Consider the following 27,173-nt stretch of genomic DNA (forward strand, 5'->3'; position numbering starts at 1 on the left):
AAATAGTGAATATTAAGTTTTATGGGCCATAGTATATAAATGAATGGTTGTAGTTGTGCTCCACTGTAACTGTATTTACAAAACAAGAAAGGAATTGGATTTGGTCTCTGGGCCATGGTTTGCTGACCCTTGTTCCAGAGCATCAGTGAAGTAAAAACTGTTTGTTTCTTTGGTGACTTCTTCTAAGTGTACAGTGTACAGCTTTGTGTGTGTATGTGTGTTTGTATACAGCTTTATGTTGTAATGGTTGGTAGAGTGCTGGAAAAGCTTCTTTCTTCCAGACTTTCCCTGTAGGAGGCTGATAAACTTTAGAAAGATGTGCACCACGCTGCGTCACTTTGTGCGTTACAAAGAGTAGCCCACTTTGCCTGTGGACTCTACCTTTGATGGGGATTAAAGAGTGTGTTACCCGTCTAACTCCTATAACCATTCCACTTGCTGTGAAAACAGATTTTTAGCTAATGTCCAGTTTGGGAAATTACCTCCTAATTTAGGTTCCTTGATAGGACAGGTTATTATTTGAATAAACTTTTCTCCTTTTACTGCTCGTACACTGATTCTGCCTCTGCCTCCTCTCCAATGTTATCCGAAATGATTTGTGGGGATTAAGGCAATGTTTTAATATTTGTCTTACATCATTTGAGGCCAGGGAATAACCTTGTCTGGACTATATTAAGAATTTTGGGAAAGATGATATGTAGACTAAGATGAAATACAAGGTGTTATCCCTTTACTTCCTGGAGTGTAATTTAAATAAATGAACCTTAGAAATGCAGCCTTCATTACAGCCTTCATTACATTGTGGATCATGTAATTTGGCAACATATTCCCATATCTGAGAAGTTCCTGCTTGCAGCATCTGCAGTAAAGTGAAATCCAGAAAATTGGGTTTATGTTAATAAAACAATGTCAGTGATAAACATTAGATAATGTAAAGTTAAAGGGCAAATTGTTACTTATTGTGGCTTCGGATCACTACAGAGACACTTCCACTGGTTATTGTTAAATAATACTCCTTTCTCAGTATACCCCCAAATGAGTAGTTGTCAGGTTGGATTTGAGAGGTTTGTGCTAGCAAGATATATTTCTGCACCTAATTTCTGTTTATTCTCCAAATTGTGTAAAGAGACCTGTTCTCATCATGGTCTTTGGTTTATAGTCATTTTGCCCCTTACTTCCTAAACTGATATTCTTCGAAGAATGGGCTGACAGTAAATTTTCTTCCTAAAATTGATGTGATGATGACTTATTGTGTTAACATTTTAGAGGTTTTCGAGGATATTGAAGGTAGCAGTGTGTGGTAGTAGTGTGTATGTTGAGTGAAGTTTTCTTTTTTTTAAAGTAGAAATGATTACAAAGTTATATTTTTGATGAGAGCTTCCTCAAGGCATATTTTTTCCAGAGGGAATGATGGTTTTTAACTAGAGTGATGCTTGAATTTACTCTTGTAGTACAAATGATGAGCTAAGCAGCACAGTTTAGACAAAAATTAGCTTTGTTGCAAAACAAACGAATGATGCAATATGTTATTTTGTCTTGTCTAATGTAGTCCCTTTTTACTTTTCAGATAAATGTAAACGAAATTACAAGATTTTCAGATTTCCCCTTGTCCAAAAAAACACTGAAAGGTAAGTTCATAGTGATCTTGGGATATATTGTTAGGACTTCTTGATGCCTTTTTATAAATGGAAAAAAGTTTAGAGAAAGTTTAACCTGGAAAAAAAAATCTTACTTTGGCAAGTAATTTTGATATCATGAAAGCCTGTAACAAGAAACAATGTTAATTAAGTTTTACTGATTTGTCATTCTCATTCTTTCTGGACTGGTTAAGGGACAGTAGTAAAAAATCCAAGGTGCCAGGGCCTCCAAGTAATTAAAATGTTAATTAAAATAAGCAAGAGAACAAACAAAATTGTGACACCTTTTTTTTTGTATTGATTTGCTAGTGCCTCCAGAACAAAAATAACAGACTGGGTGGCTTAAACAATAGAAATTTGTTTTCTCAGAGTTCTGGAGACTGGAAGTCTGTGATCAAGGTGCTGGCAGAGGTGGTTTCCTTGGAGGGCCATAATGGAGGCGTCTGTTCAGGCCTCTCTCCTTGGTTTACGGATGGTCAGCCCCCTGCTGCTTCGTAAAGTAGTTGTCACTCTGTGTACTCACACCCCTAGTATTTGTTTTTGTGTCCAAAATTTCCCGTTTTGTAAGGACATCAGTCAGATTGGATTGGCTTCCCTGGTAGCTCAGAGGGTAAAGCATCTGCCTGCAATGTAGGAGACCCGGGTTTGATCCCTGGGTCGGGAAGATACCCTGGAGAAGGAAATGGCAACCCATTCCAGTATTCTTGCCTCAGAATCCCATGGACAGAGGAGCCTGGTGGACTACAGTCCATGGGGTCCCAAAGAGTTGGACATGACTGAGCGACTTCACTTTCTTCCTTTCTTTCACATTGGATTAGGGCCCACTCAAATGGACTTATTTTAACTTAATCACCTCTTTAATCACCTGTCTCCAAATATGGTTGCAGTCTAAATACCGGCAGTTGGGATTCAACATATGAATTCTGGGAGCGAGGGGTGCACAGTTCGGCACCCCTGAACTGTGGATGCTCACATGCATCAGGGATGCTCTAAAGTGTCATTTTCTTCCCGTCTGTACTGGCAGGTTTGCAGGAAGCCCAGTACCGTTTGGTAACTGAGATACAGAAGCAGACCATTGGGTTGGCTTTGCAAGGTAAAGATGTCCTCGGGGCCGCCAAGACTGGATCTGGCAAGACTTTGGCTTTTCTTGTTCCAGTAAGTGTTTTTTTCATGTTGGGTCAGGTCTTTTGTTACATGATTTTAAAGCATTCTGTGCCTAGATAGAAATAGATAATTATGTGGAGAGTTGTTTGGGGTTGGGTTTCCCTGGCTAGAATGCTGGCTTTATCAGACAGGTGCCACATCTCTCTTGTTATCTGTGGTATGCCCCTTGTCCTAATATAGCACCTTGCACATGGTGGGCACTCCATCACTTACTGAAGGAATAAATTGTTATATGTGTTCACAAGCCTGAATTCCTGAAGGTTATGGGGTGTTCCAGGGTGGCAGGTCAGAGTGGTTCTGCTCTGCAGTGAGCCTGGTGGGGTGGCGGGGAAGGCTGTTTCTGTTCTCTTGCAAACCTGTGAGTCGCATTTATGCTTGCCACTTGTTTAGAATAAAGCCAAAACATGCTCACTCTAAGGAAATTGAGATTTTTCCAGGATATTGTCTTTTATAGCAGTAAAACAATAGAGCCTCTGAGGAATTCACTTACATCTGTTATGTGGTTGGTCTCATAGTTTTTAATTTCTGCTGAATAATCAACTCAAAAATGACATGTGGTTTTTGGTTCCAAATGTTACAAAATCATTTTTCTCTCAAATCCTAATTTTTTATAGCAATATCTTGAAAATTCTAGTCACTGTATAACTATAGCAGTTATACAGTTTATTTTAATGTGGTTTCTGTTTAGAAAATGATGACAGATATTTTTCTGAAATATGTTTTAATGGCCTGTGGACTGTACAGACCTTCCACTGATCGCCAGTCTCCTCATGGTGTGTCTCCTGTAGCAGCTGAGCTGCCATAGGGCGTCTTTTCCTTCCCTCTGTGACTTGGGGAAGGATGCTCTGATGGATAGAAGGAAAAGAAGAAACAAAGCAAACAGTTTCTTCTGATTGAGACTCATGATGGTATGCTTTCTGCTTGGAAGGTGCCTCTGATTTGGAGTGGCAAGGCAGTCAAAAAGCTGGCTCTCTGGGGACTTACTGAATGTGGATTTGTTCTTTCTTGAGGTGCTGGAAGCCTTGTATCGCTTGCAGTGGACCTCAGCAGATGGGCTGGGGGTTCTGATTATATCACCTACAAGAGAACTGGCCTATCAGACATTTGAGGTTCTCCGAAAAGTAGGGAAGAATCATGACTTTTCAGCTGGCCTCATCATCGGTGGAAAGGTTTGTCTTTTTATCCTTATCCTTCTTTCTTTCCTTCCGTGCCTTATGTTGGAGCACTGTGGCAGTTGACCAGGAAGCGGTGGAGATTTTATCTAAACAGACAGGCTGGCCCCCTAGACAGTGGGTGGTAGCATCCTGGTGTGGTCACTGTCATCTAGAGTCTTTGAGTTTTGCAGGTCCAGAAAGTTTGTTTTGTCAGGATATCTGGACTGATCAGATTCTCTGAGATTAATTAATTCCAACTAACATGAAAAATCTATTTGTTAATATTCACTGGGAAAGGTACCGTTTCAGTATGTGGACTAGTTGCTTTCAATAAAGTATCTGAGAGGTTGAATAATTCAGAACATTGCTGGGTCAGCAGCAGAAGAAAGGGAAGTGAATAGAAGGTAGTTTTGAGGAGTGTTTATTTTAGGTCCTGGTAAAGCCTGCTGCTCCACCTCTCTTTCTTTTAGTTTACCTGGACTGCTTGTTTCTGTTCAAGTCTCTTCTAGGTTGTGAGGATAAATACTTGAATTCTTGAATTTATATGCAGACATGCCCAAGAAAAGAATGAATATCACAAGTCCTCACATACTCATGTACCTGTCACCCAGCTTTAACAAATAACATTCTATGGCTCTTCTTTCGAGGAGGGATTTTCTAGAAATTGGAGAACTCAACTCTTTTTTTGCAGTCCAGGAAATGCAGCGAGTGGTATCACAGAGCCTGTTCATTGTCCCTGGATTCTGACTTAAAGAAAGGGTTTAATTCTAGTTTTTAAGTCGGTTCTGGCAGACACAGGAGGAGATAAAGACTTAGAGCATTCATGTATTTCTCATGGCTTCAAAATCCTGCATATGATTAAGGATCTAGAGGAATTCTGAGTTCTTTAGTTCTTAACTATGGACTTGTATTTGGCCCAGAAATTTGGATAGGCTGTAAAAACATAAGGGAGAAACTACATTTATTTCTAGAGTATCTACATTGCTATGATGAAATGCCACATGTAGATGGCTTATATAGTTTTGGTACACAGGCTGCTCAGTGATGTGTCTGTAATCAAAGAAAACAACTGTTTTCAGGATCTGAAGCATGAAGCTGAGAGGATCAATAACATAAATATACTTGTTTGCACACCGGGTCGGCTTCTTCAACACATGGATGAAACAATATGTTTTCATGCTACCAATCTCCAAATGTTAGGTAAGTCTAATGAATCTTTATGAAAATAATCTCAGTCTTAGGAGCTAGCTGTCATAAATTTTAATGATAGAAATGTTTTATTGAATAAATACTGTGATTAAAAATCTTAAAAAGAACTTGACATATAGTTCTAAATCCAGAGAGTACAACTGAGACCTTTTTTAAGTCAGAAGAGTCAGAAAGAGATAAGCACTCTATTGCATATGAAATTAGATTCCTCAGTATTTGACACTGCTAAGAGTTATCTTTTAAGGTGAAAGATAAAAATCATCATCTACTTACTATGTTACCTATAGTATATTTTTTAAATCAACTTTTTGTCTCGGAATAATTTTAGCTTTATAGAATAGTTGCAGTGATAGTACAGACAGTTCTTCTATACCTTTCCTTCCCTCAGTTTCCCCATTGTAACATCTTCTATAACTTTGGTAGTTTTGCCAAAGTAAGTTACTAACACTGGTGTGTGTGTGTGTGCCCCTGCTGAGTTTCTCAGCCGTGTCTGACTCTTTGTGACCCCATAGACTGTAGCCCGCCTGGCTCCATGGAATTTTTCAGGCAAGAATACTGGAGTGGGTTGCCATTTCCTCCTTCAGAGGATCTTCCCCCCCGCCCACCGCAGGGATCAAACCCAAGTCTCCCGCATTGGCAGGTGGATTCTTTACCACTGAGCCACCTGGGAAGCCCTAACATTGACGCATTTATTTAATAATTCCGAACTTCTTGTTTTATTTCACCAGTTTTTCCACTAATTCCCTTTTTCTGTTCTAGAATCCTATCCAGAATACCATATTGCTTTTAGCCTAATGTGTATGTTAAATATTGTAGTTCAGTGTGCATTTTCCCTTTTTAGTTCTTGATGAAGCAGATAGAATCTTGGATATGGGCTTTGCTGACACCATGAATGCTATTATTGAAAACCTTCCCAAGAAACGTCAGACTTTGCTTTTCTCAGCTACACAAACCAAATCTGTAAAGGACCTTGCACGCTTGAGTTTGAAAAATCCTGAGTATGTTTGGGTTCATGAAAAAGCAAAATACAGGTATGTATTATTTGAAATCATATTTAATTCAATCAAAATCGGGGTTCTCTTTTTAGATTGAGAATTTAACATTTCAAATTAATGTGCTTTTCTAGGAAAGCATATTAATGTTATTGATTAAATATGCAAACATAGTGAATATACTGGTAAAAATTATTTAAATTCTCAATACACCTTTAAATGTGAGACAACTCTAATGTAGTATTTCCCAAATTGTGGTATGGGGAACAAATTACCCCCATAAAATGGGAATAAGGTGGGAAAACGTGTTCCTGGATAGTTAAATAGCAAATGTTGAGTTAAGGTAAAGCAGTGTTCTTTAAGACTTCTCAGAACCTTTGATATTTTTATGAACATTGTGATTCTTAAAAGCAGTGGGAGATGAATAAAGCTTTCTGCATTTATCAAAATTATTTTGGTTTAGAATCTTTTTTTTTAGCTGTATTATGCAGGGCTAATGTGCTATGGAGCACATTTTATCAAATGCATTAATATTTAGCAAAATACTTTTCTATTTCAAACATTCCAGCAACAGCTGTTTTGTTTTGGTCTCACTAAAACTGGAAAGTAAAATGTGTGTCTGTGTCAGCCATCTCCTACTTTTTGATACCTGGGACCAATTTCGTGGAAGACAAGTTTTCTGCTGACATTGGGGGTGGGGTGGGGTGGGGTGGGGTGCGCTGGTTTCTGAATGATTCAAGCTTAGTAGGTTTCACGTTCCTTTGAGAACCTAATGCTGCTGATCTGACAGGAGGCAGAGGTCAGGTGGTAATGAGACGGGGAGTGGCAGTAGATAGAGTTGAAGCTTTGCTTGCTCACCTCCTGCTGTGAGACCTGATTGCTACCAGGCCACAACTGCTACCAAGGTTGGGGACTCCTGGTCTTTGTGGCAGTAGAAGGGGTGTGTGTGTGTGTGTGTGTGTGTGTGAGAGAGAGAGATAGTAAATGGATTGAGGGAAATGTTTTAAAGTATATTTTGATATTATGACAGCTGAAAATGTATGTATGTTTGGTATGAATCATACATACATACATACATACGTGCAGACCGTGGACGGATGTGACTTTGAGAAACGTTTTCCAGTGACTTTAAATTAAATCTGTGTTGATGATCTCAATGTGGGCTCACCCCTTCCATTATCTCTGTCTTTCACTTCTTGCTGTGAAATGCTAGCATGAAAAGAAATATATTGGGAAAATGAATTGAGTTATCCTCTTGGAAGATCTTTAAATGCAGGGAGTATGGCCATTCAGAGCAACCTTGACTTTGTTCAACCAATAGATGTCTAGGATTAAAAAAAGCCTGAGAAGAGGCTAAATTCTGTACTTCCTGATGATCCTAATGAATGAACTTTGGAAAATCTGAGTTCTGGTAGCTTTGGTTATCAAGAACTCCTCAGGAATGGGATAGCAGGAGATATATGAGGTATAGTTACCTCCTTGGCTTACCATTGAGTAGACATTGGTTTTTGTTTGTAAAGTTGTGTTGAGATAGCTATTGAAATTCTTAGTACAATTAATTTGATAGTCTAAAGATTGTTTAGGTCTTTTGATTTTATTTTTTTGCTGTTTCATTTCTGCCTGTTTTAAAAACTCACTAGACACTCATTTTTCAATATTAGATGGTCTCTAAATTGCAATTGTACATATTATCCCTGTCCCTAATTTCTGTAGATAATAGTTGGTCTTTATCTGTAGATCATAGAGTTAGTTATAAAAAACTGAGTGTAAAAATTGTTTACTTCATAATTCTTGAAAGCAGTTCCATCATTTGTAAAAGATGTGACTTTCAGAAAACATTTTAGAAGGTAGAAGGCAGATATTTAGCAACATAATTTACAAAACTGCAGCTTATCTGGTAATGACTGCAATACTCTGTAATTTCAAATTCACCAGAAGCACTATAAAAAGCAGCTGCTATTGAATTTTGTTTAATATTGTTACTGAATTTTCCCCTTTACCAACTTAACAGTTAGTTTCATAAACCCTGAGAGATTATGGTTGAGAATATTTTAAGGCATAAAAGAATATTTACTCTTAAATTGTAAAGGATCAGAAAAATCAGAATTGAATTTTTCTGAGTTGTGTATCAGATTATATGCAGAAGTACACCAGTGTGTTTCCTTTATATTGCTGTCAGTTTAGTCGTGTCTGACTCTTTGCGACCCCATGGACTGCAGCCTGCCAGGCTTCCCTGTCCACCAACTACCAGAGCTTGCTCATATTCATGTCCATCGAGTCGCTGATGCCATCCAACCATCTCATCCTCTGACGTCCCCTTCTCCTCCTGCCATCAGTCTTTCCCAGCATCAGGGTCTTCTCCAATGAGTCAGTTCTTCGCATCAGGTGGCCAAAGTTTGGAGATTCAGCTTCAGCATCAGTCCTTCCAATGAATATTCAGGACTGATTTCCTTTAGGATAGACTGGTTTGATCTCCTTGCAGTTCAAGGGACTCTTAAGAGTCTTCTCCAACACGACAGTTCAAAAGCATCAAGTCTTTGGTGCTCAGCTTTCTTTACAGTCCAACTCTAACATCCATCATGACTACTGGAAAAACCATAGCTTTGACTATATGAACCTTTGTTGGCAAAATGATGTCTCTGCTTTTTAATATGCTGTCTAGGTTGGTTGTAACTTTTCTTCCAAGAAGCAGGCATCTTTTGATTTCATGGCTGCAGTCACCATCTGCAGTGATTTTGGAGCCCAAGAAAATAAAGTCTGTCACCATATCCGTTGTTTCCCCATCTATTTGCCATGACGTGATGGGACTGGATGCCATGATCTTAGTTTTCTGAATGTTGAGTTTTAAGCCAGCTTTTTCATTCTCCTCTTTCACTTTCATCAAGAGGCTTCCCTTTTCTCCCTTTATATAAACACACACCCAAGGGATGCCTATATGTGCATGAATGTATATATACCTTCGGTCCCATAAATGGTATCAAATTTTGCTTCTTTCAGTTAACAGTATGCCCTAGTGATCATATCATAGCACTATATAGATTCCTCATTCCTTTTTTATTTTTTTATTTTTTCCTAATTTTATTTTATTTTTAAACTTTACATAATTGTATTAGTTTTGCCAAATATCAAAATGAATCCGCCACAGGTATACATGTGTTCCCCATCCTGAACCCTCCTCCTTCCTCCCTCCCCATACCATCCCTCTGGGTCGTCCCAGTGCACTAGCCCCAAGCATCCAGTATCGTGCATCGAACCTGGACTGGCAACTCGTTTCTTACATGATATTTTACATGTTTCAATGCCATTCTCCCAAATCTTCCCACCCTCTCCCTCTCCCACAGAGTCCATAAGACTGTTCTATACATCAGTGTCTCTTTTGCTGTCTCGTACACCAGGTTATTGTTACCATCTTTCTAAATTCCATATATATGCGTTAGTATACTGTATTTATGTTGTTCCTTCTGGCTTACTTCACTCTGTATAATAGGCTCCAGTTTCATCCACCTCATTAGAACTGATTCAAATGTATTCTTTTTAATGGCTGAGTAATACTCCATTGTGTATATGTACCACAGCTTTCTTATCCATTCATCTGCTGATGGACATCTAGGTTGCTTCCATGTCCTGGCTATTATAAACAGTGCTGCAATGAACATTGGGGTACACGTGTCTCTTTCCCTTCTGGTTTCCTCAGTGTGTATGCCCAGCAGTGGGATTGCTGGATCATAAGGCAGTTCTATTTCCAGTTTTTTAAGGCATCTCCACACTGTTCTCCATAGTGGCTGTACTAGTTTGCATTCCCACCAACAGTGTAAGAGGGTTCCCTTTTCTCCACACCCTCTCCAGCATTTATTATTTGTAGACTTTTGGATGGCAGCCATTCTGACTGGTGTGAAATGGTACCTCATAGTGGTTTTGATTTGCATTTCTCTGATAACCTCATTCCTTTTTTATAGTTGTATGCTATGTAATTGTGTGGATGTACAGTGGTTCATTCTACAAGTTTTTTACTGATGGACATATGGGTTGATTTCCATCTTTTTTTTTTTTGCCGTGTAAATTAAATGATAGTATATCTTTTTGTGTTTTTACCAGATTATTTTTTGGAACAGAATCCTAAAAGTAGGTTTATTAGTTCAAAGAGTAAATGCATGTATATTTCTCTATAACATTTTTATTATGAGAGATTTCAAATGTGTATGGTTGAAAGAATTTTACAGTTAAAACCCTATACCCACCACCTGGATGCTACTTGGTGGTAGTAGCATCCATTTACTGTCCATTTATCCATCCCTCTATATATTAACCCATCTTATTTTTGATGCATTTCAAAGAAATTGGCAGACAGCTGTACACTTCCTTTAAACATTTCAGTACGTATATCAGTAGCTAGAGTTAAATATTTGTATAGAGATTTTCTTTCTTAATATAAGATTTACATACAGTGCTATGAGCAAATTGAGTAAATTTGCTTAATTTTGATAAATGTGTATATTTCTGTAACCCAAGGGCCTACTAAGAGATGGAACCTTAGCATCAGCCCAGCAAGTTCCCTTATATCCTTCAATTGATCCTTGACCCTACCGTTGTAGAGGTGACCCCTGTTTGCATGTGTATATTTATATATAGATACAGATATATGTATGCTGCGGCTGGTGCTCAGCCTTGTTCATAGTCCCAACTCTCACATCCATACATGACCACAGGAAAAACCATAGCCTTGATTAGACGGACCTTTGTTGGCAAAGTAATGTCTCTGCTTTTGAATATGGTATCTAGGTTGGTCATAACTTTCCTTCCAAGGAGTAAGCGTCTTTTAATCTTATGGCTGCAGTCACCATCTGCAGTGATTTTGGAGCCCCAAAAAATAAAGTCTGACACTGTTTCCACTGTTTCCCCATCTATTTCCCATGAAGTGATGGGACTGGATGCCGTGATCTTCGTTTTCTGAATGTTGAGCTTTAAGCCAACTTTTTCACTCTCCACTTTCACTTTCATCAAGAGGCTTTGTAGTTCCTCTTTACTTTCTGCCATAAGGGTGGTGTCATCTGCATATCTGACGTTATTGATATTTCTCCCGGCAATCTTGATTCCAGCTTGTGCTTCTTCCAGTCCAGAGTTTCTCATGATGTACTCTGCATAGAAGTTAAATAAGCAGGGTGACAATATACAGCCTTGACGTACTCCTTTTCCTATTTGGAACCAGTCTGTTGTTCCATCTCCAGTTCTAACTGTTGCTTCCTGACCTGCATACAGATTTCTCAAGAGGCAGGTCAGGTGGTCTGGTGTTCCCATCTCTGTCAGAATTTTCCACAGTTTATTGTGATCCACACAGTCAAAGGCTTTGGCATAGTGAATAAAGCAGAAGTAGATGAGCACCAAAGAATGGATGCTTTTGAACTGTGGTGTTGGAGAAGACTCTTGAGAGTCCCTTGGACTGCGAGGAGATCCACCCAGTCCATTCTGAAGGAGATCAGCCCTGGGATTTCTTTGGAAGGAATGATGCTAAAGCTGAAATTCCAGTACTTAGGCCACCTCATGCAAAGAGTTGACTCATTGGAAAAGACTCTTATGCTGGGAGGGATTGGGGGCAGGAGGAGAAGGGGACGACAGAGGATGAGATGGCTGGATGGCATCACTGACTCGATGGACATGAATCTGGGTGAACTCCGGGAGTTGGCGATGGACAGGGAGGCCTGGTGTGCTGCGATTCATGGGGTTGCAAAGAGTCGGACACGACTGAATGACTGAACTGAACTGAACTGATGCTGCGGCTACTGCTGCTAAGTCGCTTCAGTCGTGTCCGACTCTGTGCAACCCCATAGATGGCAGCCCACCAGGCTCCTCCATGGGATCTTCCAGGAAGATCCATGGGATTTTCTAGGCAAGAGTACTGGAGTGGGGTGCCATTGCCTTCTCCGAGATTGATATGTATATATCTATATATATTCAAACTTTTTATTTTGTATTGGAGTATAGCCGATTAACAATGTTGTGATAGTTTCAGGTGGATAGCAAAGGGATTCAGCCATACATATACATGTATCCATTCTCCCCCAAACTCCCCTCCCATCTAGGCTGCCACATAACATTGAGCAGTGTTCCCTATGCTGTACAGTAGGTCCTTGTTGGTTATCCATTTTAAATGGCAACCCCAAACTACCTAACTATTCCTTTCCCCATTCTTCCCCCTTGGAGATCAGGTATATTTTTGATATTTAATCTGTAAATGATTTTGAGTGTATTTTGGACACAATGCTGTATTCATTTCCTAAGGGGCAATAGAGAAAGTTTTTTTCGGGGTATGTATGTATGTGTGTATGAAAGATTTGCTTGGGAGGCATACCATTATTAACATTTGTTTTATTTTTTGGTCTGGATTTCAAAGTTACCAACGTGACATATTTTTAATATTTTCCCTCTTATTTACATAAGCACCCCTGCTACTTTGGAACAGAACTACATAGTTTGTGAGCTGCAGCAAAAAATAAGTGTGCTGTATTCCTTTTTGAGAAGTCACCTGAAGAAGAAAAGTATTGTATTTTTCTCCAGTTGTAAAGAGGTACCTTGTGTTTATTGTTCTTAAGTTATTCTTGTTGAATTATCATGTATAAATTTCAAGTTTCAGTTATAAAATGCTACTTTTCTTTTTTAATAAATGCAGTGCTAAATGTGAAGAGATTTGTAGATAATGAGAATCTTGTGTCTTCATTTTTAAAGAAACCCATGAATGAGACTTCAAGCTCAATAAGGAAAGGCAGAAACTGTTTTCACTTCAGTGTTGTTAGCATCCAGCACAATACTTAGAACATGGTAGTCCTCAATAAATATTGGTAGAACAACAGTTGAATGGCTAGGCTAACTAGAGGTCTTTATGACCTAATGTCTACCTTACCGTCTGTGAATACGCCATTTATTTCCCTGCCTCTTTGTCTTTGTTCATGCTGATCTGCTTATCTCCCTGTGCTCCTCCATCTGGAGGAATGATTACTGTCCTTTAAGGCTAAGCTCAAGCTCAAGTTTTATGCCTGAAAGTCCTTTTCTGACTCTCCCCAACCCTCTTTTGACAATGAATTGCACCTTCTTCTGTCCTTTGGTAGTGTTTTCATTATATCTGCCTTTGTTTATCAGCATTTCTTAAACACTAGTCATGTGCTTGTAAGTAAAGGATTCAGTGACGTATAAGAAAACTTGGTCTTTTCTCTTTAAGAGAATAAACTATGGTTCATTTTTGTATGTTACTTTTCTTTTACTATATTTCAGATTTCCTGATAACATATAGTTGTTGGTATATAGTAGATTGATTCTAGATTTATAGCTTTTGCAGTAGCTTATGATGAATATGCAGTGAGTTTTCCTCCAGTTGATGGGGAAGATAAGTAGTGTCTGTCTCTATTTTGAGGAAAGCACAGAACTTCATTATTTTTCCATGTAAAGAATGACTTCAGATTTTTTAGGACTTCTTTTAGATTTTTATATTTCCCTAAAGAATGGATATTTTTCATATTTACATACAAGAAAATAATTTTAAGTGTTAATGTTTAAAGTTTTTACTCTGTAATACTCTGCTTTTCTTCTTCACAGTGGAAAAAGTATACTCTGCCCTTTTTTGATCTATATTCTTTCTATACCTCTTCACTTCTGTGACTTTAAATGCTGTCTGTATTCTAACAATTGCCAAGTCCACATCTTAAGCCTTGACTTCTTTCCTGAGCCCCTGACTTGTATATCTATTTGACTTCTAGATATTTCCATTTGGGTAAGCAATTTAAGATTTGCTGTTTCTGAGATCTGCTCCCTCCAACTCTTCCCCATCTCATTAAATGATCAAATCTTAAATTCTTGCCTGTCCTTAACTCACATTCAATCTGTTGACAGTTGTTAGTTTTACCACCTCTCGCCACCCCTCTTGCTACCATGCAGTTTAAACCATGCTTAACTTTTTCTTAGGCTCTTGGTTGATCCGTTTCTGTAGTTCTTGCATTTCCATGTGTCCTTTTCTGATATTGGTTGCCTAAGAGTGTATCTGTGGTCTTGTCTGTGGGTTCTTTCTCATCTCCGCTTTCACAGTAGCCTTTTAAAAAACTTTACAAAAGGAAAGGAGGAGTCCCTTATGCCTAGTCGTACTGGTGCATTGTCTTAGGATCAGAGAATCTTCCCAGCACCGGAGTATTATATGAGAAAATGAATAACTAATGCTGGGGTAGCAAGTCAATTTTGTAATTCGGTGGTTTCCCATTCTTCCAACAAAATTTGAAGGAAGACTTAATGGAGTTACTAGCTGATAGATGTGGAGAAGGAAATGACAGCCCACTCCAGTATTCTTGCCTGGAGAATCCTGTGAACGGAGGAGCCTGGTGGGCTGCTGTCCATGGGGTCACACAGAGTCAGACATAACTGAAGCGGCTTAGATGAAATTATTTGTTATATACCATCATGACACATTTTATAGGAACTCAAAAAGTTAAGGTTCCTTCTAGTCCATTTTCTGTATTTTCTGTTAAGAAAAGGATGTTCTTAACACCTATATTAGAGAAATGGGATAAAATGGTGCTGGATTCTGCCTCAGTTTAGCAGTCACTAGTATTCATTTGTAAGTATGTAAACTAAAGAAAAATAAAACTAAAGCAATAGCTTCATCTAGTCTCATATATTGAGAGAGATAATTTTATTTTTTAAATTAAATTCTAACAACTCTTTTTTTTGGCCAGCTCTAGGCAATAGCAACCCACTCTAGTACTCTTGCCTGGAAAATCCCATGGACGGAGGAGCCTGGTAGGCTGCAGTCCATGGGGTCGCTAAGAGTCGGACATGACTGAGCGACTTCCCTTTCACTTTTCCCTTTCATGCATTGGAGAAGGAAATGGCAACCCACTCCAGCATTCTTGCCTGGAGAATCCCAGGGACGGGGGAGCCTGGTGGGCTGCCGTCTGTGGGGTCACACAGAGTCGGACACGACTGAAGTGACTTAACAGCAGCAGCAGCAGCATACTAATAATTGTAATAGTAACTGAGTCTGAGAACTTTTAATGCAGCTTTATGGCTACAGAAAGTTAAAATATATATACATAGTTTTGTTGTTGAAAGTAATGGATTGTGATAAAGTAATCAATAAGAGACTTTGCATAAAATAAGATAAAATTCTTTGAGGTCAGGAAATAGAAATATGAGTTCAAGGAGGAAAAGAAATGATGTAAAATTTTTCTGTTGAAGAAGAGGTTCTTCACATTTTGTTAGCAATTTTTCTTTTTTAAAGACTGTTCTATGGCAGTCTTAGGTTTGTAGCAAAATTGAGGGGCCCTGCCCCACACATGTGTAGTCTCCCCTATTATTTTTGTATATTTTGAAATACCTGGTGGCAGATATCAAATTGTTGTGCTATTTAGAATCTGTTGGATACATTTATGAGAGGTAAGTCTTTACTTTAAAATATATTTAAATTGACCAGATATGACATTGTTTGCAACCACTTAGAAATGTCAGATACTAAACTTAACAGTTTGAGGAGAGCATATTTATTTCAAAATTCTTTTAGGAAAAATAATATGAGCAAAAATGTTTGAAGACCACAGCTCCAGACTACATTTCCTTTTCTCTATTCTGTACTTTAATTAAACGTGTGCTCCATAATGCATTTTTCTGTTCATTTTGTAAGCTTGCTTCCTGCTGTTACCCAGAAGTACCAAATAATTTTTCGGTTAACACCTAGGTTCAGTATCTGTACCGAGTGTTCTGCCGGCTGCGTCCTGGTGTTTCCCTCCTCGCCCTGCATGGGCGACAGCAGCAGATGAGAAGAATGGAAGTCTATAACGAATTTGTTCGCAAGAGAGCTGCAGTGCTCTTTGCTACTGATATTGCAGCCAGGGGGCTGGGTAAGAAAACTTCTTTTTAGAAAATTTTCTGTGATCAGGGGCTTATAAAGGGTATATTTTTGTAATTCAAATAGTTTGACTCAAATAATTGGGCTTTCTTATTTTATAAAAGAAAAATAAGTAAATTGACAACTGAGATGACTAAACTAAGGATATGTCAGTGAAAGTTTTTGTAGTAGTTTCACTTTTTGTGCTCTTATTGGCTCATGATAGTAATTGCATCACAGAATCTTAAGGAGCCTGTAGAATCAAAGGAAAGTTAAAAATTTAAAGCTATGAAAAAAAGTTGTTTCTATTGGAAACTTGACAAATACTGTTACAAGAAAAATCAATGAAATCCATCTTTTCTCCAAACATTTTACTTTTTAAGATCACTACATTTAATGTGTTTAAACTTTGAAAAAGCCACTATAATATTATACAACTGATGGCTTTGTGGGAGTGGGATGGGCTATGGAAGTAATTACAGAGGAAAACTAGAGGTAAGAAAAAGGATGAAGAGAAATAAGTGGTAATTTGAATTCTTCTATCAATCTTATTGCATTAATTATTGTGGCAGATTTTAAACATATATGAAGGAATTGAGCCTAAAGTACCCTTGTTATACATAGTACCCAGTTTGAGTGGTTATCTTTTTCTTGATCTCCCTTAGTGCCTGTGTCCTGTCACTCTGGGAGTGTTTTAAAGTATATCTCAGTCATTGTATTAGTCCATTTGAATGTGACAGGCAACAGTAGTCAAGTATGCATATTTTTTAAAGATCTCTAGGCTGTTTCTCAGCCCCAATTACTCATTCCGACTACCTCTCCTACTCCCTAATCCCTCATTACTGTTCTGAATGTGTAGTTTTGAAACATAGATAGCATATTGAAAAGCAGAGACATTTCTTTACCAACAAAGGTCCGTCTAGTCAAGGCTATGGTTTTTCCAGTGGTCATGTATGGATGAGAGAGTTGGACTGTGAAGAAAGCTGAGTGCCGAAGAATTGATGCTTTTGAACTGTGATGTTGGAGGACACTCTTGAGAGTCCCTTGGACTGCAAGGAGACCCAACCAGTCCATTCTAGAGGAGATCAGCCCTGGGTGTTCTTTGGAAGGAATGATGTTAAAGCTGAAACTCCAGTACTTTAGCCACCTCATGTGAAGAGTTGACTCATTGGAAAAGACTCTGATGCTGGGAGGGAGTGAGGGCAGGAGGAAAAGGGGACGACAGAGGATGAGATGGCTGGATGGCATCACCAACTCGATGGACGTGAGTCTGAGTGAACTCCGGGAGTTGGTGATAGACAGGGAGGCCTGGCGTGCTGCGATTCATGGGGTTTCAAAGAGTCGGACACGACTGAGCGACTGAACTGAACTGACTTGTATTACACTCTGATTCTACCTGACCCTCCTGATTTTTGAACCTTAAATAGTTTAGCTCGATGTAAGCAATTATATTGCACATGTAATATACATTCTGTATATATCACAATGAACAGATACAACTATTTTGTTATATTTTCCTTGCAGTTTGTTAAAGAAGCCAACTATTTACTAGATGTAGTTGGAATTCTTTTTGTCCCCTTTTCCAGTCTTTGAATGAAGGCTGTTTACCTCTTGTCTGTGATAGAATTCAGGAGGTCTGTGAACTTAGATGGAGAAAAAAATTATATATATATATATATTTACTAACCTTTAACTGAATTTAATATTTTCTTCAATTATAGATGGAAGCACTGAATTGTTGTGTTAGTACCTGTAGCCTTGTCATCAGTTGAAATCGTGTTGTTGCTCAGTTGCGTCTGACTCTTTGTGATCCATAGACTGCAGCACAACATGCTTCTCTGTCCTTCACTATCTCCCATAGTTTTCTCAAAATCAGGTCCATTGAGTCGACGATGCCATCCAAACATCTCATCCTCTGTCGTCCCCTTCTCTTCCTGCCCTCAGTCTTTCCCAGCTTCAGGGTCTTTTCCAGTGAGTCAGCTCTTAACATCAGGTGGCCAAAATATTGGGGCTTCAGCTTCTGTATCGGTCCTTCCAGTGAAAATTCAGGGTTGATTTCCTTTAGGATTGACTGGATTCAGTCCTAGGATTGAATCATATCCTTTAGGATTTGATCTCTTTGCAGTCCTGGGGACTCTCAAGAGTCTTCTCCAGCACCACAGTTCGAAAGCATCAATTCTTTGGTGCTCAGCCTTCTTTATGGTCCAACTCTCACATCTATATGATTATTGCAAAAACCATAGCTTTGACTATGTGTACCTTTGTTGGCAAAGTGACGTCTCTGCTTTTTAATACACTGTCTAGGTTTGTCATAGCTGTTCTTTCAAGGAGCAAGCGTCTTTTAATTTCATGGCTGCATCACCATCTGCAGTGATATGGGAGCCCAAGAAAATAAAGTCTATCACTGTTTGCATTGTTTCCCCATCTATTTGCCATGAAGTGATGGGATCGGATGCCATGATCTGAGTTTTTTGAATGTTGAATTTTAAGCCAGGTTTTTCACTCTCGTCTTTCACCTTCATCACGAGGCTCTTTAGTTCCTCTTCGCTTTCTGCCATTAGGGTGGTGTCATCTGCATATCTGAGGTTATTGATATTTCTCCTGGCAATCTTTATTCCAGCTTGTGATTCATCCAGCCTGGCATTTTGTGTGATGTACACTGCATAAAAGTTAAACAGGCAGAGTGACAATATACAGTCTTGATGTATTCCTTTTCCAATTTTGAACCAGTTTCTTGTTCCATGTCTGGTTCTAACTGTTACTTCTTGACCTGGAATTCCATTAACTCCACTAGCTTTGTTCGTAGTAATGCTTCCTAAGGCCTCTTGACTTTATACACTAGGATGTCTGGCTCTAGGTGAGTGACCACAGCAGCATGGTTGTCTGGGTCACTAAGACCTTTTTTGTACAGTTCTGTGTATTCTTGCCACCTCTTTTTAATCTCTTCTACTTCTGTTACGTCTTAGCATTTCTGTCCTTTATTGTGCCTTTTTTTGCATTAAATATTCCCTTGGTATCTGTAATATGTCTTGAAGAGATCTCTAATCTTTCTCATAGATATTTTCATTTTATATTGTAGTTTCTGTAGATATCTTGCATGATTGTTTATACTTAATACAATTTTGATATTATGGTGGTCGATACATAAGTAAGTTGTGTTATTTAATATGTCAGTGAATAAGCATATATATTGCTGTATATACAATTCAATAGAATGTTTATTTCATTATAATTATTTTCTCTTGTAATCCTGTATGTTTTACTTTATGCACTTAAAAATACTCTGAAAAGGGTTTTGTAGATTTTAACTATGGCACAAAAAATGTCAAGAAACTCTTTTTTAATTTTAAAAAGCTTATATGATTGTATTCATGAGTGATATATAGTATTATCTTAGGTTTTTATGAAGTTTTATAAAACAATATTGTGTATCCCAGTTTATGACTTGCTTTTCAATCTTTGCATGTTGACGTGTAAATTTCCAGTGTATTTGTGTCATGTGTCTCATGGTATAGCCAGGAATATCTTTAGAGTATACCAGTATCTTTTTTAAACTGTATTTTATTCTTAATTTTTTCCCAGTTCTATTTCTTAAAGAATAATATGGGTAAAAATGAGTTATGAGACATAGTAGTCCCTGCTTTACCCACTCCTCACTCTCCAGAAGCAATTATTTCTCTTAGTATTAAGCTTCATATTTCTAAGTAGTTTTCTTTTTTAATTCAAATTTATTATGGCTTTAAGGAAATATTTGATTAGGCATCCAAGCTTTTGCTAAACCATAACATTTTAAAAATTATTCCTTTTGAAGTATTGTTCAAAGCTGTATACACTTTATAAAAAGATAATGAGAGGAACAATTCACTATTTTATGCATTCACACACAGTGAAGAGGAAATGATACTGAATCAAACTCCCAAACCCAAATAGCTGGATAACTCAGTTAAATATTTTAAAGCTGATTTGTGTGTGTGCGTGTACGATTTTTAGTTACTACCAGAGCATCTAAAACTGATCTGAAAGCTAACTGTTGTCCAAAACTCTTCAAATTCTTCAAATCCCGTAATTCCATTTCTTCCCTTTCTCAAATCAAAAGATTTAAACATACATAATTGAAGAACTGGTATGATCATTTTTCTCTTTAACAGTAATATCTACTTCTGGATCACCTACTTAGCTGATCAGTTAGATTTACAGCTAACTGTCAGGTAGAATCTGGCTTCCTCCCAAAGCAGCTGTGATGAACTCCCTGAACACTGTTTTAGACAGGTGGACCTTGAGGGGTTCACTCCGGAAATCAGAAACATTTGAGGTCTTTTCCAAACATTGCACAAGGTCTGGCTTTAGAGAGGCCTCTTGAAGGTACAGCCACAGTTGCAGAGTTCATGATGCTCAAACATGCTGCTCTAGTCCACCAGAGATCTGTGCAGAAGATAATCAGAGAAGAATTTTCCAGGAAATGTTTTAAGACCCAATTCAAACCCAAGATCTGGGTTTAGTCTCTGATGAAAAAGATGTCACCCAAACCTTTATTTTTCACTCCTGATTCTGTGAAAAGGAAAACCAACTTTAGTGTCTGTCCCACCTAGGTCCTTACTGCTTGAAGCTCAGGGCTTTTTCAGAAGATGTAAGTATTTCGATTCTGTTTTTGAGGAACCGGTGGGGTTTCTTTTCTCTGGAAATGGTTCTTGCTCCCCCCAGAATGTGTAACATTTCATTAATCTTCACAGCAGTCCTCTGGGGTGGGCAGGACAGGTGAACTCTCTTCATTTCAGTGACCAGACGATTAGCAGACGACTTGCCGAGTGGCTTGCTACAAGCAAGGCTCTGATGCCAGAACCGAGTGCTCGAGTCCAGCACTTCCATGTTTTTAAGCAAAGGCATCAAAAAGGGGTGTGACTGCTAATTTACTAACAAATCTATTGATTTGAACAGACAAAATCCACACATGAGTTATTCCCCTTGTATTAATCTAGACCAAAATCAAGAGTTGACTTGCAAATAAATCATGGCCACAAATTTGCCCTTCATTTGTTGTAGACTAGACAAACACCTAATTGGCCCTCACTAGAAAACTATTTTTTTTTGATGGGCAAGAGAAATGAACTTAAAAATCCATAGCTGCCATGAGAGTGACCTAAGAGAGAAAGCTGATAGAATCAAATAAGCCTTGGGGGAGGAGAGAAAAAAAAAGTTCTCCAGGGGAGGGAAAAAAAAAGAATTCCCCAGGAAGTTATCAGGAAATGTATATTAATAACTTATTATCTTGAGTATTTTAAACCTAAAAATGAAACAAGCATATCATTTATGTTTTCCTATATGGTATGTACATGTAAATGACTATACTAATTAAACTTAGATTGTATGATTAAGGAGACTTACAATTATAATATACTTAATTCCTCTTTATAATTACTGCTTTAAATCTAGCAAAAGAGATTCATCATCCTCTACTTTCACCTGGGGTTTAAAAGTAACTTTTAGAGGCTCAGGGGTCGAGACCTCCCCGCCTTCTTGGGGAGGATGCGTGGCACTGGCCTCCTCAGGGTCTGTTTCACTGAGTGCCTCGGGGTAGAGCTCACTGATGGGGCCTAGAGCCTCACTCCTGGCAATGATGTCCACCCCCATCTCCCTGACCTCTTCTGGACCCTCAGCCACTGACCGAGCAGTGGCTGAGGGTCCAGAAGAGGTTTAAGTAGTTTTCTTATATTAATGATTGAGTTAAAATTTGTTCAGGTTTGTGTTTTCCTGTTTTCTCAAATGTTCCGGCAGATGTCACCTGTTTAGTTTCCTAACAGTTCAAACATAGTCTGTTTCTTTTTCCCTGGGGACCTTCCCATTGCAGCCTTTTGTCTCCAGCTCTAATCTGAACTGGTTGCTCTGTAAGCTTGATGCACATGATACTTTCTTTCCAGATATCTCTCTTCCTTTTTTTTGATTTATTAATAATACTGTTATTTTTTAAATGAAAACTCATCCTTTAATAGCTTCCTAAGTAAGAGTGTATGGGAGGTACATTTTTTGAATTATTACATGTGTTATGATGTCTTATTCTTAAATGACAATTGAGAATTGAAATCTAGTTTGAAACAATTTTCTCTTAAAACTTTGCAGATAGTGCTCCATTATCTTATAGTAGTCAATATTATGTTGACAAGACCTTTGCCTTTCTGATTTTGTTTTTTTGTAGCCTCTTTTTCTTATTCTGGCTTATTCTTAGGGTTTTCTTTTTATCTACAGAGTCCTGAAATTTTATGATAATGTGCTTTAGTGTGAGGTCCCATTTGGTGTATAGACGTTCAATATGTTTTTTCAATCTAGACCAGCACTATTCAATAGAATTTTCTATGATCATTGAAATGTTCTGTGCTTATACTAATACTGTAGATACTAGCTAAACATGATAGTTGTCCACTTGAAATGTGTCCAGTACAATGAGGAAAGAATTATTTTATTAAATTTTAATTTAAACTTGACTAAAGTTTCTGTATTGAGCAGCACATGATAGAGACTCATGTCTTTCCTTTGCAAGAAATATGCTTCTGAATTCCTCTTTGGTGATTTGGTTAAATAAAGTTTCAGTATTTATTTTCACTATGTAATTATTGCTTACTAACGGGGAATTTGTGTACTTTGATTGTTTCCTTTCTCATATCTTTTTTATAGTATTTTTCCCCTTCCCTCTCTTATTTACTCTTTCTGGAAGAATATTTGACCTCTTTGATCAGTCCTCTAGATTTTCTGTTTCTTCTGTTGCCATCTTATTGTCTCTCTCTCGTTATTTCTGGGAGATTCCTTGATTTTATATTTCAACTTTTCTGATTAAAATTTTAGTTAAGTACCAAGTGTTTCTTTTTTATAGCCTCTTATTCTCATCTGGCGGATGCAGTGTTTTATTTCTCTGAAGGTAGTGGGTTAAAGTTCTCTTCACATTGTTTCTGCTTCTGCTGGTTTCATTTTTACTCCTCCGTCTTTTTCACTTTTGAGACTTTTCGTAATTGTCCTCAGTTGGCTGTATTTTATTACATTTAGCGGTGAAACATCAGAAAAGATTATTTGAAGTGATTAGTGTGTGGATGATGGTTGTTGAGTAATGGCCTTCATTGCAAGGAGATTTTGGATGGAGTCAGTCATCTTGTGGAGGACTCAAGACGTCAAACTCTATTCAGTATTTTTTGAACATTGAGTCTCTCCAGATAAGAATTTGTCACTTTCATGAGTAGAGGATTAAGCTTGCTACTGGCTCTGTAGAAGCCTGGCTATAGACATAGAGGGCTGCAACTCAGGCTTACACTCAGTACCGTGTTTTCAAGGGCTCTGGTGCCTCTTTCTTCTACTCTCTCTGGTGTCTTGGTTTGAGGCCTTTCCAGCTTTTCTTCAGGAGACCCAGTGTATAGGACCAGGAGGGGACCTGCGGGTCTGAGTGTTGCTTTCAGCCTGTCTTCCTGTTTATAGCCCTGAAACATGCCCTTGCCTTCTGGGGTACTTTGTACTTCAAGCCCCAAGAGGAGAGTTGTTTTAAATACCTTTTCTCTTGTTTCCGTTGAGTTTTGCCCATTTAAATAGATTCACTCCTTTTGAATAGCTTATATAACTTCAGTGATAGTTTGATAGTTTTTATACTTTCAGGTACCCGTAGGTACCATTATCTTCACAAATCTTTCTTTGTTTTTTTTTTTCTTTTTCCTCCCTCCTCCCCTCCCTTCTTCTTTCCTCTTGCCTCCCTCAGCTTTTTTGTCTGTGATAGAAATTGTTCTGAAATCCTTACAACAGAATCCATAAATGACTAAAGGTAGTTCTCTTAAATTGTTGAGACTAGGATCTCTGGAAATGAATGGAAACTTTTGCAACCAGAAATACATATGAAATAATTACTGCTAGGAAATGGGTAGAGGGATTTAAAAAGACATCTTTAGGAGATGGAAATAGCAGGAAAAGTAAATTTTCATTGAAATTTATAAATCAGTTTCATAGTTCACTGGGAGCTGATGAGAAGTGATTCTTTTAGGTTATTAACTATCCGAGTATTTCATTATTTTGTGTGACACAAAGCAATCTGTCTCCTCTATCAGATATAAAATAATCTTCACATTCAAACACTGTCATTAATTTTATTTCAGTTGATCAAAAAAGAGAAGTGTTTATTATCTCTTGGTTCATGCAATTAATTTTGTTTTAAATAGTGTTCACAGATGATATCTATCAGTTTGATGTGATGGGAAGCCCTGGCAAGCATTATTATAAAATAAAAATAGTACAGCAGGGCAGATCTTGGAACTGCTTTTTCAACTTGATGTTCTTTCTACACAGATTTCCCGGCTGTAAATTGGGTTCTTCAGTTTGATTGCCCAGAAGATGCCAACACATATATTCACAGAGCAGGTAGAACTGCCAGGTAGGTATGCTGGCATGTGTCTTTGCTTTTGGTTTTACCTAAGTAAAAAAAAAAAAACTTGCTTTCTTAATTGTATACAAATAAAGAATGGAGAAATTCAGGTGAGTGCTGATCTGACATTTTTGTGATGTAGGTTGCTAGCATGTAGACAGCTCTTACACGTCTCTTGACTGAGACTTGATGATAAGGGCTGAGAAAAATCCATGAAAACTTATTTTAGTGTTTTGTTCTAACTTTCTTCCCTTACTAAGCTTTTCATTAGAATTACTCACTGAGCATCATCTTTTTGATGAGTTATAAGCCTATTTATTCAGTCTTTGTTTTCAGATGACAAAACTTGAATGTTTTGAGCAGTTAAACATTTTGTTTGAAAATCTGTAGAGCCAGAATTTGAACCCAAGCAGTCTCCTAAAGTCTAGATCTGTGCTCTTACTTTCTCTGGTACAGGTTCTAATAAGCAAGAAGGTGGTTTTGAATAATAGGTTGCTCTTTTCCTTTTTTCATGTGGGAATTACAGGCATTGCTGGGGACCACTCCCAAATATGCTCTTTTCACCACCCCCACACACCCCCTCACCCAATAAATAACCCTGTGTGGGCTCACAAATGTAGGGAAACTCTCTGGAAAAGAATATAGCAAAGTCAGTTATTTGGGGATTAAGGGCATAGAAAGGTATATGAATAAATCAAAAGGATAGCATGTTGTGTCATTAATGTTGAGGTTTCAGTAAAGTTGGGAAATGTGTGCTGTAGGTAGAATTATAAATAATATATAAATGTTTCTGGGTAGTATTTGGTGGTGTGGTGGTTTAATTGCTAAGTCGTGTCCAATTCTTGCGACCCCATAGATTGTAGCCCACCAGGCTCTTCTGTCCATGGGATTTGCCAGGCAAGAATGCTGGAGTGGGTTGCCATTTCCTTCTCCAGGGGATCTTCCCAACCCAGGGATCAAACCCGGGTTGGGTCTCCTGCATTGCAGGCAAGTGTCCTGCATTGCAAGCGGTCTTCTGCATTGCACGTGGTCTCTTTACTGACGGTTTGGTAGTACTTAGAGTTCTTCCTTTTACCTCAGTAATTTTATATCCAGAAATTGATCTTAAGAAAATAAAGTTTCTATACAGATGTTCATCTTACTGACATTCCCAATAAGAATTGGGAATAACCAATTAAGTGTTAGACCCAAGATCACTAAGCATATGGCAGAAACAGAACTAGAACTCAGGTTCTTTTGACCCCAGATTTCATTCTTTTTTCACTAAGTAACCATGTATGAAAGACCAGCCATATGTGAGGTACTGGATTAGGCCTGGTGTGAGCTTCTGCACAAATATAAGGTATAGTGTGCATTCCATTAAGGAAGTTTGTTACCTTAAAACAGTCTATAGTACAGGCATATACAGTGTTAGAGGTATTGACAGAAGTTTTGTGGCGCTCCAGAGGAAGTAGAGAAGGAAAACTTCACTGAGGAGAAACAGCTGGGTTCAGTCTTGATTGGCAGATACAAGTTCTTGGGAGGCAACTTGATAGAAGATATTTCTTTCTCTATTAACTAACATATATCTCTCTCTATTTTAACTCAGACTCAAATACCATCTAATCTTGATAATTTTTTTGAAGGTGGGACTACTAGAAAATTCAAAAATTCTACATGTCCATATTCTAAAATGTGATTTTTCCCCTATGCATCTCCAAACACTGAGCCCCTAGTCTGTAATTAAATATTGTTCCCTAAACTTAATGAGTGGTCTGTGTGCTGTGCAGTATTGCAGCCCCTTGCAACCTGTGACTTTTTAAATTTAAATTTAGTAAAATTAAAGTAAAAATTCAGTTTCTCATTCACACTAGTTACATTTAAACTGCTTATAAACACATGTAGTTAGTACCATATTGAACAGAGCAGGTATAGAACCTTTTTATCATTGTGGAAAGTTCTATCAACTATTACTGGTATATGTTTAAAATACGTTTTGTTTAAAATTGTTGAACCAAAGAACCATAGGTTCATATAATAAAACCATAAAATAGACATTAGAACTGAGAGTAATCTAGATTTACTCACTCATTTATTCTATATGGATTTAACAGATTCATATTAATTGCCAGGCATTGTACCTAGTAGGCAATATAATGAGCAAAACAGACACGATTCTGACATCTTTCATCTTGAAACCTAGAGGGAATACAAACAGTAAAATATGTAATTTCAGTAGAATGTGATTCATTATTTGCTTCTATCTCTAATTTTGTTGCAGTCATGAGAGCAAATGACAACTCTCTTGGGTTTAAATGTACAAAGAGAAGTAGACGTTTTTGTCTACTGAGAGGTTATAATCTTTCTGAGTCACTAATGAAAGTTTTCTTTCAGGGAATTCTGTAAGATTTTTAGGTGTGAGCTTATTGACAGACATTTTTACCTCACTTAGATTCAAATATGAGATTCTTTAAATGTGATTACATTTTGCTTTTTAAAAATTTGGAAACAACCTAAATAGTAATCACAATAAGGTTGTAATTGGTTATAATTAACCACAAATTGGTTGTGATTAACTATCTCTTTTGTTTTGCATTTTCTTTCATCAGAACTGCATGAGTATTTCTAATGCGGATGCCAATGACACATTTTTGGTTAATGATGGAAGAGACATCAACTGTTGGTTTAAATGGACCAGTTATTTCTGATTTTTAAAACACTAACTTCAGTTTAATGAGTTCCCAGGGATGTCAGGATCCTTAAGACCCAAGATTAAATCCTCATCTAAGAAGG

General features: G+C 37.8%; 1 protein-coding gene across 1 annotated transcript in view; it reads left to right on the plus strand.

Moving 5' to 3' along the window:
- The window catches only part of DDX10 (DEAD-box helicase 10), a 312,278-nt gene that overhangs the window by 12,457 nt on the left and 272,648 nt on the right, over window positions 1–27,173 (plus strand). The window contains exons 2-9 of the mRNA XM_086339093.1: window positions 1,568–1,628; window positions 2,662–2,792; window positions 3,812–3,970; window positions 5,035–5,155; window positions 6,006–6,195; window positions 12,592–12,718; window positions 15,866–16,028; window positions 24,326–24,410. Coding sequence (XP_086195219.1) covers window positions 1,568–1,628; window positions 2,662–2,792; window positions 3,812–3,970; window positions 5,035–5,155; window positions 6,006–6,195; window positions 12,592–12,718; window positions 15,866–16,028; window positions 24,326–24,410 — 1,037 coding nt within the window. The remainder of the gene's footprint in view (window positions 1–1,567; window positions 1,629–2,661; window positions 2,793–3,811; window positions 3,971–5,034; window positions 5,156–6,005; window positions 6,196–12,591; window positions 12,719–15,865; window positions 16,029–24,325; window positions 24,411–27,173) is intronic.

The sequence above is a fragment of the Bos grunniens genome, chromosome 15, assembly GCF_055505025.1.
Source record: "Bos grunniens cultivar Pamir isolate PY7600 chromosome 15, Bosgru_T2T1.0, whole genome shotgun sequence".
Taxonomy (NCBI): domain Eukaryota; kingdom Metazoa; phylum Chordata; class Mammalia; order Artiodactyla; family Bovidae; genus Bos; species Bos grunniens.